The 12,376-nt window shown below is 44.5% G+C and overlaps 1 protein-coding gene across 8 annotated transcripts in view; it reads right to left on the bottom strand.

Annotated features, from left to right (window-relative positions):
- The window catches only part of apba2b (amyloid beta (A4) precursor protein-binding, family A, member 2b), a 106,735-nt gene extending 94,377 nt beyond the window's left edge, over window positions 1-12,358 (bottom strand). For 3 of the 8 annotated variants that reach the window (XM_068015664.1, XM_068015671.1, XM_068015670.1), the window contains exon 1: window positions 11,112-11,199. Coding sequence is in view for 1 of the 8 variants with exons in the window: in XM_068015672.1 (XP_067871773.1) it covers window positions 11,112-11,183 (72 nt within the window). In the remaining 7 variants the exon portion in view is untranslated. Of the gene's footprint in view, window positions 1-463; window positions 537-11,111 lie in introns of those variants that run through there. The other 5 variants (XM_068015672.1, XM_068015666.1, XM_068015667.1 and 2 more) reach the window with 5 other exon arrangements.
- Between the last annotated feature and the right edge of the window lie 18 nt (window positions 12,359-12,376).

Raw genomic sequence — 12,376 nt, 5'->3', positions numbered from 1 at the left:
GGCTCCGCACCCACTCCCCGCACCCACCCGGGCTCCGCACCCACTCCCCGCACCCACCCGGGCTCCGCACCCACCCGGGCTCCGCACCCACACTCCGCACCCACTCCCCGCACCCAGCACCCACCCGGACTCCGCAACCACACCCCGCACCCACCCGGGCTCCGCACCCACACCCCGCACCCACCCGGGCTCCGCACCCACACTCCGCACCCACCCGTACTCCGCACCCACTCCCCGCACCCAGCACCCACCCGGACTCCGCACCCACACCCCGCACCCACTCCCTGCACCCACCCGGACTCCGCACCCACACTCCGCACCCACCCGGGCTCTGCACCCACTGCACCCACGTTTCTTTTTGTATGTGAAGGCAGTGGTTTGCAGCCGGGGGTGTGAGGGCAGGGTGGCTGCTGCAGGAGGAAGCTGCTCCCCGGGCCGGGCCGGGCCGCTCCTGCTTACCTACCTGTCCCACACTCAGTGCCGGCTCTCAGTCTCTGTCCTTTGTGTTCCCGGCTTTCCAGTACAAGGAGCCCCTGACCCTGAATACCCAGCATCTCCATACCCCGCACACTGAATGCAGCAGACACCCCGCACCCGGCAATCTGAATACATCACTAATATTCCACATTCAGATTCTGGGATACCCGCTGCATTGCACAAAGTCACCTCTGAAGCACAAGACCCTGAATGTTTATTATCGATACTTTCCACTAGCCCAGGACATTGAATATTTGTTCATCACAGCCAGAATGTGCTGGGGATTGTCTGGGTAAGATTGGGGCACAATTGAACTTTGCATTTTAACTTAGACTAAGCAGCTCTGCTATTCACATACAACCCCATAGCAGCTAAAATAAAAGCAAAATACTGCAGATGCTGGAAATCTGAAACAAAAACAAGAAATGCTGGAAATACTCAGCAGGTCCGGCAGCATCTGTGGAGACAGAAGCAGAGTTGACGTTTCGGGTCAGTGACCCTTCTTTGGAACCCAGTTCCGAATTAGATTCAGCAGGGTTACCTCACTGAAGGAGGTCATTCAGCCCGTCATGCCCATGCTGGCTCTCTAAGAGCTAAAATAAAAGCAAAATACTGCGGATGCTGGAAATCTGAAACAAAAACAAGAAATGCTGGAATCACTCAGCAGGTCTGGCAGCATCTGTGGAAAGAGAAGCAGAGTTAACGTTTCGGGTCAGTGACCCTTCTTCGAAACGTTAACTCTGCTTCTCTTTCCACAGATGCTGCCAGACCTGCTGAGTGATTCCAGCATTTCTTGTTTTTGTCTCTGTAAGAGCTATTTAGCTAGTTCCGCTCCTCTGCCCTTTCCCCATAGCCCTGCAATTTTTTTCTCTTCAGATAATTATCCAATTCCCTTTTGAAAGCTACAATTGAATCTGCCTCCATCATACTCTCATGAAGTGCATTCCAAATCCTGACCACTCGCTGCATAAAACAGCTTTTCCTCAAACCACCTCTGGTTCTTTTGCCAATCACCTTAAATTGGTGTCCTCTGTTCATAAAGAATATGCATGGATTTGTAAAGGGTAGGTCATGCCTGACAAACCTGATTGAACTTTTGAAGAGGTGGCTAAAGTAGTGAACAGGGGAACGTCTATGCATGTTATTTATATGGCTTTCCAGAAGGGAATTGATAAAAATCCCTCCTAAGAGACTGTTAGCGAAGGTTAAAATTCATGAAATTGAAGGCAAATTATTGGCCTGATTAGGAAATTAGCTGAGCAGCAGGAGACAGAGAGTAAGGACAAGGGGCAGGTACTCTAATTGGCAGGATGTGACCAGTGCTGTCCCTCGAGGATCTGTGTTGGGGCTATTCACCGTATTTATGAACAACTTAGATGAGATAGAAAGTCACATATCGAAATTTGCTGATGTACAAAGATAGGCAGCATTGTCAGCAGTAGATGGAAGCATAAAATTATAAAGAAATATTGATAGATTAAGTGAATGGGCAAAACTGTGGCAAATTGATTTCAATGTAGACAAGTGTGAGGTCATCCACGTTTGGACCTGAAAAGGATAGAACAGGTTACTTTCTAAATGGAGAAAAGCTAGAAACTGTGGAGGTCCAAAGCGACTTGGGGGTCCAGGTACATAGATCATTAAAATGTCATGAAGAGGTACAGAAGATAATCAAAAGGGCTAATGAAATGCTTACTTTTATATGCAGAGGCCAAGAATACAAGGGGGTAGAAGTTATGTTTAAAGCCCCGGTTAGCTTAAACAGTGAGCAGTTCTAGGCACCCACGTTAGGAAGATATATTGGCCTTGGACGGAGTGCAGTGTAGATTTACTAAATACCTGGACTCCAAGAGTTAAATTACAAGGAGAGATTACACAAACTTGGGTATAATGGGATTTATGCATGGAGGCAGGGGCATGGTTGAGGTAGTAAATGAATACTTTGCATCTGTCTTTACCAAAGAGAATGTGCTGCGCAGGTCATGATGAAAGAGAAGGCAGTTCAGACACTTGAAGGATTTAAAATGGATAAGGAGGTGGTATTGGATAGGCTATCTACTGAAAGGCACCAGGACCAGATGAGATGTATCCAAGGATACGGAGAGAAGTGAGAGTGGACATTGCGGAGGCACTGGCCATAATTTTCCAGTTTTCCGTACATTCAGGGCTGGTGCCAGAGGAGAATTGCAGATGTTACACCCTTGTTCAAAAAAAGTGTGTAAAGATAAGCCCAGCAACTATAGGCCAGTCAGTTTAACCTCAGTGATGGGAAGCTTCTAGAAACGATAATTCGGGACAAAATTAAGAGTCCCTTGGGCAAATTTGGGTTAATTAGGGAAAGTCAGCATGGATTTGTGATAGGCAAATCGTGTTTAACTAATTTGCTGGACATTTTTGATGAGGTAACAGAAAGCTGATGAAAGTAATGCTGTTGATGTGGTGCACATGGACTTCCTAAAAGCATTTCATAAAGTGCAACATAACAGACTTGTGAGCAAAATTATAACTCATGGAATAAAAGAGACAGTAGCAACATGGATACGAAACTAGCTGAGTGACAGGAAACAGAGAATAGCGGTTAACGGATGTTTTTCAGACTGGAGGTAGGTTTATAGTGGAGTTCCCCAAGGGTCGGTGTTAAGAACCGCACTCTTCCTGATGTATATTAATGACCTAGACCTCGGTGTGCAGGGCACAATTTCAAAATTTGCAGATGATACGAAACTTGGAAACATTGTGAACTGTGAGGAGGTTAGTGTAGAATTTCAAAAGAACATAGACAGGCTGGTGGAATGGGCAGACAAGTGGCAAATGAAATGTAATGCAGAGAAGTGTGAAGTGATTCATTTTGGTAGGAAGAACGTGGAGAGACAATATAAAATAAGGGGTACAATTCTAAAGGGGGTGCAGGAGCAGAGGGACCTGAGTGTAAATGTGCATAAATTATTGAAGGTGGCAGGACAGGTTGAGAGAGCAGTTAATAAAGCATACAGTATCCTGGGCTTTATTAATAGGGGCATAGAGTACAAAAGCAAGGAAGTTATGTTAAACTCATCCAGAACACTGGATCAGCCTCAACTGGAGGACTGCGTCCAGTTCTGAGCACCACACTTTAAGAAAGATGTGACGGCATTAGAGCGGGTGCAGAAAAGATTCACAAGAATGGTTCCAGGGATGAGGAACTTCAGTTATGTGGATAGATTGGAGAAGTTGGGACTGTTTTCCTTGGAGAAGGGAAGGTTGACAGGAGATTTGCTAGAGGTGTTCAAAATCATGAGGGCTTGGGACAGAGTAAATAGGGAAAAACTGTTCCCACTGCTGAAACTAGAGGGCACAGATTTAAGGTTATTGGCAGAAGAAGCAATGGCAACATGAGGAAAAACTTTTTTGTGCAGCGAGTGGTTAGGATACGAACATACAAACTAGGAGCTGGAGCAGGCCATTCGGCCCCTCTAGCCTGCTCCGTCATTCTATAAGATCAGGGTTGATCTGTTTGTGGGCACAACTCCACTTTCCTGCCTACCCCCGATACCCTTTGCCTCCCTTGTTTGTCAAGAATCTGTCTACCTTTGCCTTAAAACATTCAATGACCCTGCCTCCACCGCTCTTCGGGTAAGAGAGTTCCACAGATTTGTGACCCTCAGAAAAAATTTCTCATCTCTACCTTAAGTGGGAGACTCTTAGTTTTAGTCTCTCCCACAGTGGAAACATCCTTTCCACATCCACCCTGTCAAGTCCTCTCAGGATCTTATATGTTTCAATAAAATCACTGTCATCCTTCTAAACACCAATGAATACAGACCCAACCTGTCCAACCTTTCCTCATAAGATAACCCTCTCATCCCAGGAATCAGTCGAGTGAACCTTCTCTGAACTGCTTCCAATGCAATTCTATCCTTTCTTAAGTCAGGAGACAAAAACTGTACACAATAATCTAGATGTGGGCTCACTAATACCCTGTTCAACTGTGGTAAAACATCTCTACTTTTATATTCCATTCCCCTTGCAATAAACAACATTGCAGTTGCCTTCTAAATCACTTGCTGTACCTGCATACTAACATTTTGTGTTTTGTGCACTAGGACACCCAGATCCCTTTGCATCTGAGTTCTGCAATCTCTCTCCATTTAAATATGTTGCTTTTCTATTTTTCCAGCCAAAGTGAACAAGTTCACACTTTCCCACATTATACTCCATCTGCCAAATCTTTGCACACTCACTTAACCTATCTATATGCCTTTGCAGACTCATGTCCTCTTCACAACTTACTCTCCTACCTATCTTTGCGTCATCAGCAAATTTACCAACCATTCATTCTGTCCTTTCATCCAAGTCATTGATATAGATAGTAAATAGTTGAGGCCCTAGCACTGATCCCTGTGGTACTCCACTAGTTACCGCCTGCCAACCAGAAAATGACTCATTTATGCCTATTCTTTGTTTCCTGTTAGCTAACCATTCCTCTATCTATGCTAATATGTTACCCCCCTTATACCATGGGCTCTTATTTTGTTTAGTAACCTTTGATGTGCCACCTTGTCAAATGCCTTCTGGAGATCCAAGTACACCACATCCATAGGTTCCCCTTTATCCACGTTGCTTGTTACTTCCTCAAAGAACTCTAATAAATTAGTTAAACATGATTTCCCTTTCGCAAAATATTTTGACTCTGCCTAATTGCATTGAGATCTTCTAAATAACCTGCTATAACCTCCTTAATAATAGATTCCAGCATTTTCCCTATGACACATTTAAACTAACTGGCCTGTAGTTTCCTGCTTTCTGTCTTCCTCCTTTCTTGAATATAGATCATAGAACATAGAACAGTACAGCACAGTACAGGCCCTTCGGCCCACGATGTTGTGCCGAACCTTTAACCTACTCTAAGATCAAACTACCTACATACCCTTCATTCTACTATCATCCATGTACCTATCCAAGAGTCGCTTAAATGTCCCTAATGTATCTGCTTCTACTACCACCGCTGGCAGCGCATTCCACGCACCCACCACTCTCTGTGTAAAGAACCTACCTCTGACATCTTCCCGAAACCTTCCTCCAATCACCTTAAAATTATGCCCCCTGGTGATAGCCCTTTCCGCCCTGGGAAAAAGTCTCTGGCTATCCGCTCTATCTGTGCCTCTCATCATCTTGTACCCCTCTATCAAGTCACCTCTCATCCTTCTTTGCTCCAATGAGAAAAGCCCTAGCTCCCTCAATCTTTCTTCGTAAGACATGCCCTCCAGTCCAGGCAGCATCCTGGTAAATCTCCTCTGCACCCTCTCTAAAGCTTCCACATCCTTCCTATAATGAGGCGACCAGAACTGAACACAATATTCCAAGTGTGATCAAACCAGGGCCTCATAGAGCTGCAGCATAACCTCGCTGCTCTTAAACTCAATCCCCCTGTTAATGAAAGCCAACACACCATACGCTTTCTTAACAACCCTATCAACTTGGGTGGCAACTTTGAGCGATCTATGGACATGGACCCCAAGATCCCTCTGTTCCTCTACACTACCAAGAATCCTGTCTTTAAGCCTGTATTCAGCATTCAAATTCAACCTTCCAAAATGAATCACTTCACACTTTTCCAGGTTGAACTCCATCTGCCACTTCTCAGCCCAGCTCTGCATCCTGTCAATGTCCCGTTGCAACCTACAACAGCCTTCCACACTATCCACAACTCCAGCAACCTTCGTGTCATCGGCAAACTTGCTAACCCAGCCTTCCACTTCCTCATCCAAGTCATTTATAAAAATCACAAAGAGCAGAGGTCCCAGAACAGATCCCTGCGGAACACCACTGGTCACCGAGCTCCATGCTGAATACTTTCCATCTACTACCACCCTCTGTCTTCTATGGGCCAGCCAATTTTGTATCCAGACAGCCAACTTCCCCTGTATCCCATGCCTCCTCACTTTCTGAATGAGCGGAGTTACATTTTCTATCTTCCAATCTGATGGGACCTTTCCAGAATCTAGGGAAATTTGGAAAATTAAAATCAATGCATTCACAATCTCAGCAGCCACTTCTTGTAAGACCCGAGGGTGAAGTCCATCAGGACCTGGGGACATGTCAGCTTTTAGTTCTAATAACTTTCTCAGTACCCTTTCCCTGGTGATGGTAATTGTTTTAAGTTCATCCCTCCTTTTCAACTCTTGATTAATAATTATTTCTGCTTGTTATTTGTATCCTCTATAGTGAAGACAGATGCAAAAAAATCTGTTCAACTCCTCTGCCATTTCCTTATTTTCCATTAGTAATTCTGCAGACTCACTCTCTAGAGGACCAACACTTACTTTACTTACTCTTTTCCTTTTTAAATACCTGTAGAACCTCTTACTATCCATTTTTATATCTCTAGCTAACGTTTTCTGGTACTCTAATTTCTCTCTCATTATTCTTTTAGTCATTCTTTGTTGTTTTTTTATATTCTGTCCAATCTTCACTGAATTGTATGTTTTTTCTTTCAATTTGATACGATCTTTAACTTCTTTCGTTAGCCACAGATGGTGTGTCCTTCTCTTTCTTTCTCACTGGAATGTATCTTTGCTGAGTGTTATGAAATATCCCTTAAGTGTCTGCCACTGCATCTCTAATAACCTATCCCTTAACCTAATTTCCCAGTTTACTTTAGCCAGCTCTGTCCTAACATGTAAAAATGTTAATGGCATGACAAATGAAATGGAAGGGTTGTGAGGCAACTCATGATTGTTTAGTTTAGTTTAATTTAGAGATACAGCACTGAAACAGGCCCTTCAGCCCACCAAGTCTGTGCCGACCATCAACCACCCATTTATACTAATCCTACACTAATCCCATATTCCTACCACATCCCCACCTGTCCCTATATTCCCCTACCACCTACCTATACTAGGGGCAATTTACAATGGCCAATTTACCTATCAACCTGCAAGTCTTTGGCATGTGGGAGGAAACCGGAGCACCCGGAGAAAACCCACACAGACACAGGGAGAACTTGCAAACTCCACACAGGCAGTACCCAGAATTGAACCTGGGTTGCTGGAGCTGTGAGGCTGCGGTGCTAACCACTGCGCCGCCCTTGTATAGAAGGAAACTGATCACTTTTGCACTGTGTGTATTTTTTGACTTGATGCTGTTTTAAACTGTTTGGGAATGTAATTTTTACAGATTTTTATGAATAAAGTATATTTTGGAAAAAAAAACTCTGGATGCTGCCAGGCCTGCTGAGTGTTTCCAGCATTTTCTCTTTTTATTTCAGATTTCCAGCATCTGCAATATTTTGCTTTTATATATTCTCATTTTAATTTTCATTTTATATTATTTATAGTTAAATAGCAAAACTTATAGTAATTTGGAAAACAGAGTTGGTTGGAACAGAGGAGTCTCTGTGTAGTCAAGGCTAAGATGTTCAGAGATGCAAACCTGAGGTGCAGCAGCAGCATCAGCCCTGACAGGAGGGAGTAATTAAAGGATACTTACATAAGCAGTCTCCATTATAAATGTGGACAGGAATTTCTAATGGGAAAGTGGGTAGGAACTGCATATAGATACAAGCTTTTTAATAAAACTATAGTAGATCTGCTTATGGTAGTCAGAGCACATGCTGTTTTATAAGAATTGAAGTGTTATCAACATAGTACGGCTGGGAAAGCTGCACCAAAATCATTCATTGTCCTGCATAGACAGTGATTCACGGGGCTCTCAATTCCCAGACACTAAACTGACATCCTCCCTCGTCCAAGGTCAATGAGGTTAAGTTATCATCCATAACTGCTGCCTGCCAAGAGGAGCTAAACTCATCACGCACTGTGGTCTGAAACACCTCCAGGACTGCACGGCAGCAGCACACAAAACAGACTCGGTGAATAATTGGACTTCATAAGAATAAGAGCAGAGTGAAATTCCAAACTCCATTCCCTTCAATCTGAGATGAGGAGAAATTTCTTTACTCAGAGGGTTGTGAATCTTTGGAATTCTCTACGCCAGAGGATTGTGGATGCTCCATCATTGAATATCTTTAAGGCTGAGATAAACAGGTTTTTGCACTCTCAGGGAATCAAGGATATGGGGAGAAACAGGAAAGTGGAATTGAAGCCCAAGATCATATTAAATGGCAGAGCAGGCTTGATGGGCCATATCATCTAATCCTGCTCCTATTTCTAATGTTATGTAATCATCCCGGGTTCGATTCCGGGTACTGCCTGTGTGGAGTTTGCAAGTTCTCCCTGTGTCTGCGTGGGTTTTCTCCGGGTGCTCCGGTTTCCTCCCACAAGCCAAAAGACTTGCAGGTTGATAGGTTAATTGGCCATTATAAAATGTCACTAGTGTAGGTAGGTGGTAGGGAAATATAGGGACAGGTGGGGATGTTTGGTAGGAATATGAGATTAGTGTAGGATTAGTATAAATGGGTGGTTGATGTTCGGCACAGACTCGGTGGGCTGAAGGGCCTGTTTCAGTGCTGTATCTCTAATCTAATCTAATCTAATCCCATAACAGTTCAATTAGCCTGCACTAATTCATAGCATTGCAAAAAAGTCTAAAAACTATTAAGTGACTAAGTAAGTTATGAACTGAAGTTGATCTCGAGTGCTGAAATAGCCTATTTGGATCTGTGGATTATGGGAGTCCCATCATTAGGAACCCTGGAGTAATAGATTCCCAAACTCCAGTAAATCAAATCGATTGCTAACTGTCATCAACCAAAATGAACAGAAGGTCCGATACTCGCTGATTAAGTCTTCTCTCATATTATTTGTTCAGGTTGAGAGTTTGTAACCTCAGTGACAGTATTTAACGACCAACAGATTTGAATGACCCATTGTGAGGCATCCTAGAAACAGTCCGGGCAGCATGTGTCCGTTATCTGTTAGCATGTTTCCTTTTACATGCAAGCTGGAAATTTATTAAAGATAAATCAAGCAAAGATCAGAGATTAACACAAATAAAAACAAAGCAACAGTTTGTGTAAAGGTCTGGATTCTAGGTTGCTTGGAAGGTTAAGTTCTGTCTCTCAGCTCTTACCTGCTTACTATACATCTACATAATCAAACACCCTTTTCCTCTCCTACAGGTCACTATACACTAAGGGGATTATAACAATCGGGACAATGGTGGCCTTGCTCTTTCCCACTTTGACCAAAGAGTTAAACGTGCAGTCTGTGCAAGAGTGACTTAGGCATCCAGATGAAGTGAAGATTGGCCTGGATATTGCAGTGTTACAGGAGCAGGTAAGGGAGCAGCTCACATCAAACAACTAAACATATCTCCCCATCTCCCAGTTCTTGGTGCAAGTCCAGTTTCAGCAGCCTGGACACTCTATCCCTCCTCCAACCAGCTCTTTAGCAGTATAGTCTTCACCACGGCTCCTCTAAATCAGATGCCTAAAACCGTCAGTTCAGCTCGCCTGACCATCAATTGGATGAAGGAGACAACAGCCAGTCACGGAACAACATAATATGTATTTACTGCAATTTGCTTGGCTCCAATTTAAATGGTCGGATAACTCTCCAATCAAACCCCATCCCTCCTGAATCCCAATACTCCCATCCAATTCTATCCTTCCCAATCCCTAACTCTCCAATCGAACCCCATCCCTCCTGAATCCCAACACTCCCATCCAATTCTATCCTTCCCAATCCCTAGCTCTCCAATCGAACCCCATCCCTCCTGAATCCCAATACTCCCATCCAATTCTATCCTTCCCAATCCCTAACTCTCCAATCGAACCCCATCCCTCCTGAATCCCAACACTCACATCCAATTCTATCCTTCCCAATCCCTAACTCTCCAATCGAATCCCAACACTCCCATCCAATTCTATCCTTCCCAATCCCTAACTCTCTAGTCGAACCCTATCCCTCCTGTATCCCAATACTCCCATCTCGAACCCTAACTCTCCCATCCATCCCCTTCCTTTTCGACCCTAGATCATCCAACCAACCCCATCCTAGCTCTTCCAGCTTCATCGTTAGGTTTTTCAATACTCTTCACAAAGTAAATATGTTGCCAATGTATTGTTTCCGTGAGCAGTGCTTTACACTTGTCTGCATTAAATTTATAAATATAAGATAGTCACTAATAAATCCAATAAAGAATTCAGGGGAAACTTCTTTATCCAGACAGTGATTTGAATGTGGAATTTGCAACCACAAGGAGTAGTGCGTTTATGGGGAAACTACATAAGCACATGAGGGAGAAAGGAATAGAAGGATACAGTGCTAGAGTTAAGATGAAGTTGAGACCCGTATGGAGCATAAACTCTGGCATGGACCAGTTGGGCCAAATGATCTGTTTCTATGGTGTAAATTTAATGTGAACGTTGCATCTACTTTTATTCTGCACACTTAAATATTATTTACAACTAAATCTGTAATTTTTAAACTGCTTTCTTCAATTCCACTTCCTGGTTTTGTATATCTCCAAATTTTACGAATTTCCATTGGATTTGAGTCAACTCATTCTTGTAAACTAGAAACAGCAAAGTTACCCCACTCGGAACCCTTCCCTCCAAAATATAACTCCTCTCGTGAGTATCTTTTACAGCCTTTCGCCAATTTATTATTCATAAACGGGATCAAGCCTCGTCTCCCACAGCTGAGTTTAACTAATATGTGAGAAGATTTCGATCAACACATTGTCAGACTCACCACAGTCCACTCGGGGTGAAAGCAGCTTCTTCTTCTGAATCTGTGTTGACCGTTGTTTATGAGGTCGATCATTGGACATCTTCTTTTGGGCCTCCTTATCTCGAGAGACAATGGATAAGCGCCTGGAGGTGGTCAGTGGTTTGTGAAGCAGCGCCTGGAGTGGCTATAAAGGCCAATTCTAGAGTGACAGGCTCTTCCACAGGTGCTGCAGAGAAATTTGTTTGTCGGGGCTGTTGCACAGTTGGCTCTCCCCTTGCGCCTCTGTCTTTTTTCCTGCCAACTACTAAGTCTCTTCGACTCGCCACATTTTAGCCCTGTCTTTATGGCTGCCCGCCAGCTCTGGCGAACACTGGCAACTGACTCCCACGACTTGTGATCAATGTCACAGGATTTCATGTCGCGTTTGCAGACGTCTTTAAAGCGGAGACATGGACGGTCGATGGGTCTGATACCAGTGGCGAGCTCGCTGTACAATGTGTCTTTGGGGATCCTGCCATCTTCCATGCGGCTCACATGGCCAAGCCATCTCAAGCGCTGCTGACTCAGTAGTGTGTATAAGCTGGGGATGTTGGCCGCCTCAAGGACTTCTGTGTTGGAGATATGGTCCTGCCACCTGATGCCAAGTATTCTCCGGAGGCAGCGAAGATGGAATGAATTGAGACGTCGCTCTTGGCTGACATACGTTGTCCAGGCCTCGCTACCATAGAGCAAGGTACTGAGGACACAGGCTTGATACACTCGGACTTTTGTGTTCCGTGTCAGTGCGCCATTTTCCCAAACTCTCTTGGCTAGTCTGGACATAGCAGTGGAAGCCTTTCCTATGCGCTTGTTGATTTGTTGACAGATCATCTTCATACTGACTCCTGAGAATCAGCTCCATTATTTGACATGGAATTGAGCTTCATTTCATATGACAGTCACTAGTTTTAGTGGGGAATGTTTCAAACTGTTCTCGCAGAGAATCGCACCGAGCTGCTGATGCTGTACATCCCCGAGTCCACCAGAATGAAGATGGGCAGGGCCTGGGCCTGGGCCTGGAACCCGGGGTCGGGGCCTGGGCCTCAGCCCGGAGACCCCCATTCCCGCCCACCATCACTGAGGGCTCCGGCCTGTGTCCCCGAGCACTACGGCGGTTTCCAGTCTTATTAGATCCGAAACCTCATTCTGTTCGCCTCAGGTGAGTTAAAGCCGAGATTCCCTTCCCCCTCTCCTAAATCAGTTTGAAGAGCGGCGGGAAAGTGAAGTCATTAGGGGCGGAACCCGGG

Source organism: Heterodontus francisci, chromosome 35, assembly GCF_036365525.1.
Source record: "Heterodontus francisci isolate sHetFra1 chromosome 35, sHetFra1.hap1, whole genome shotgun sequence".
NCBI classification, from domain to species: Eukaryota; Metazoa; Chordata; class Chondrichthyes; order Heterodontiformes; family Heterodontidae; genus Heterodontus; species Heterodontus francisci.
The sequence above is the reverse complement of the archived record's forward strand: the minus strand, read 5'-3'. Positions and strand labels throughout refer to the sequence as shown.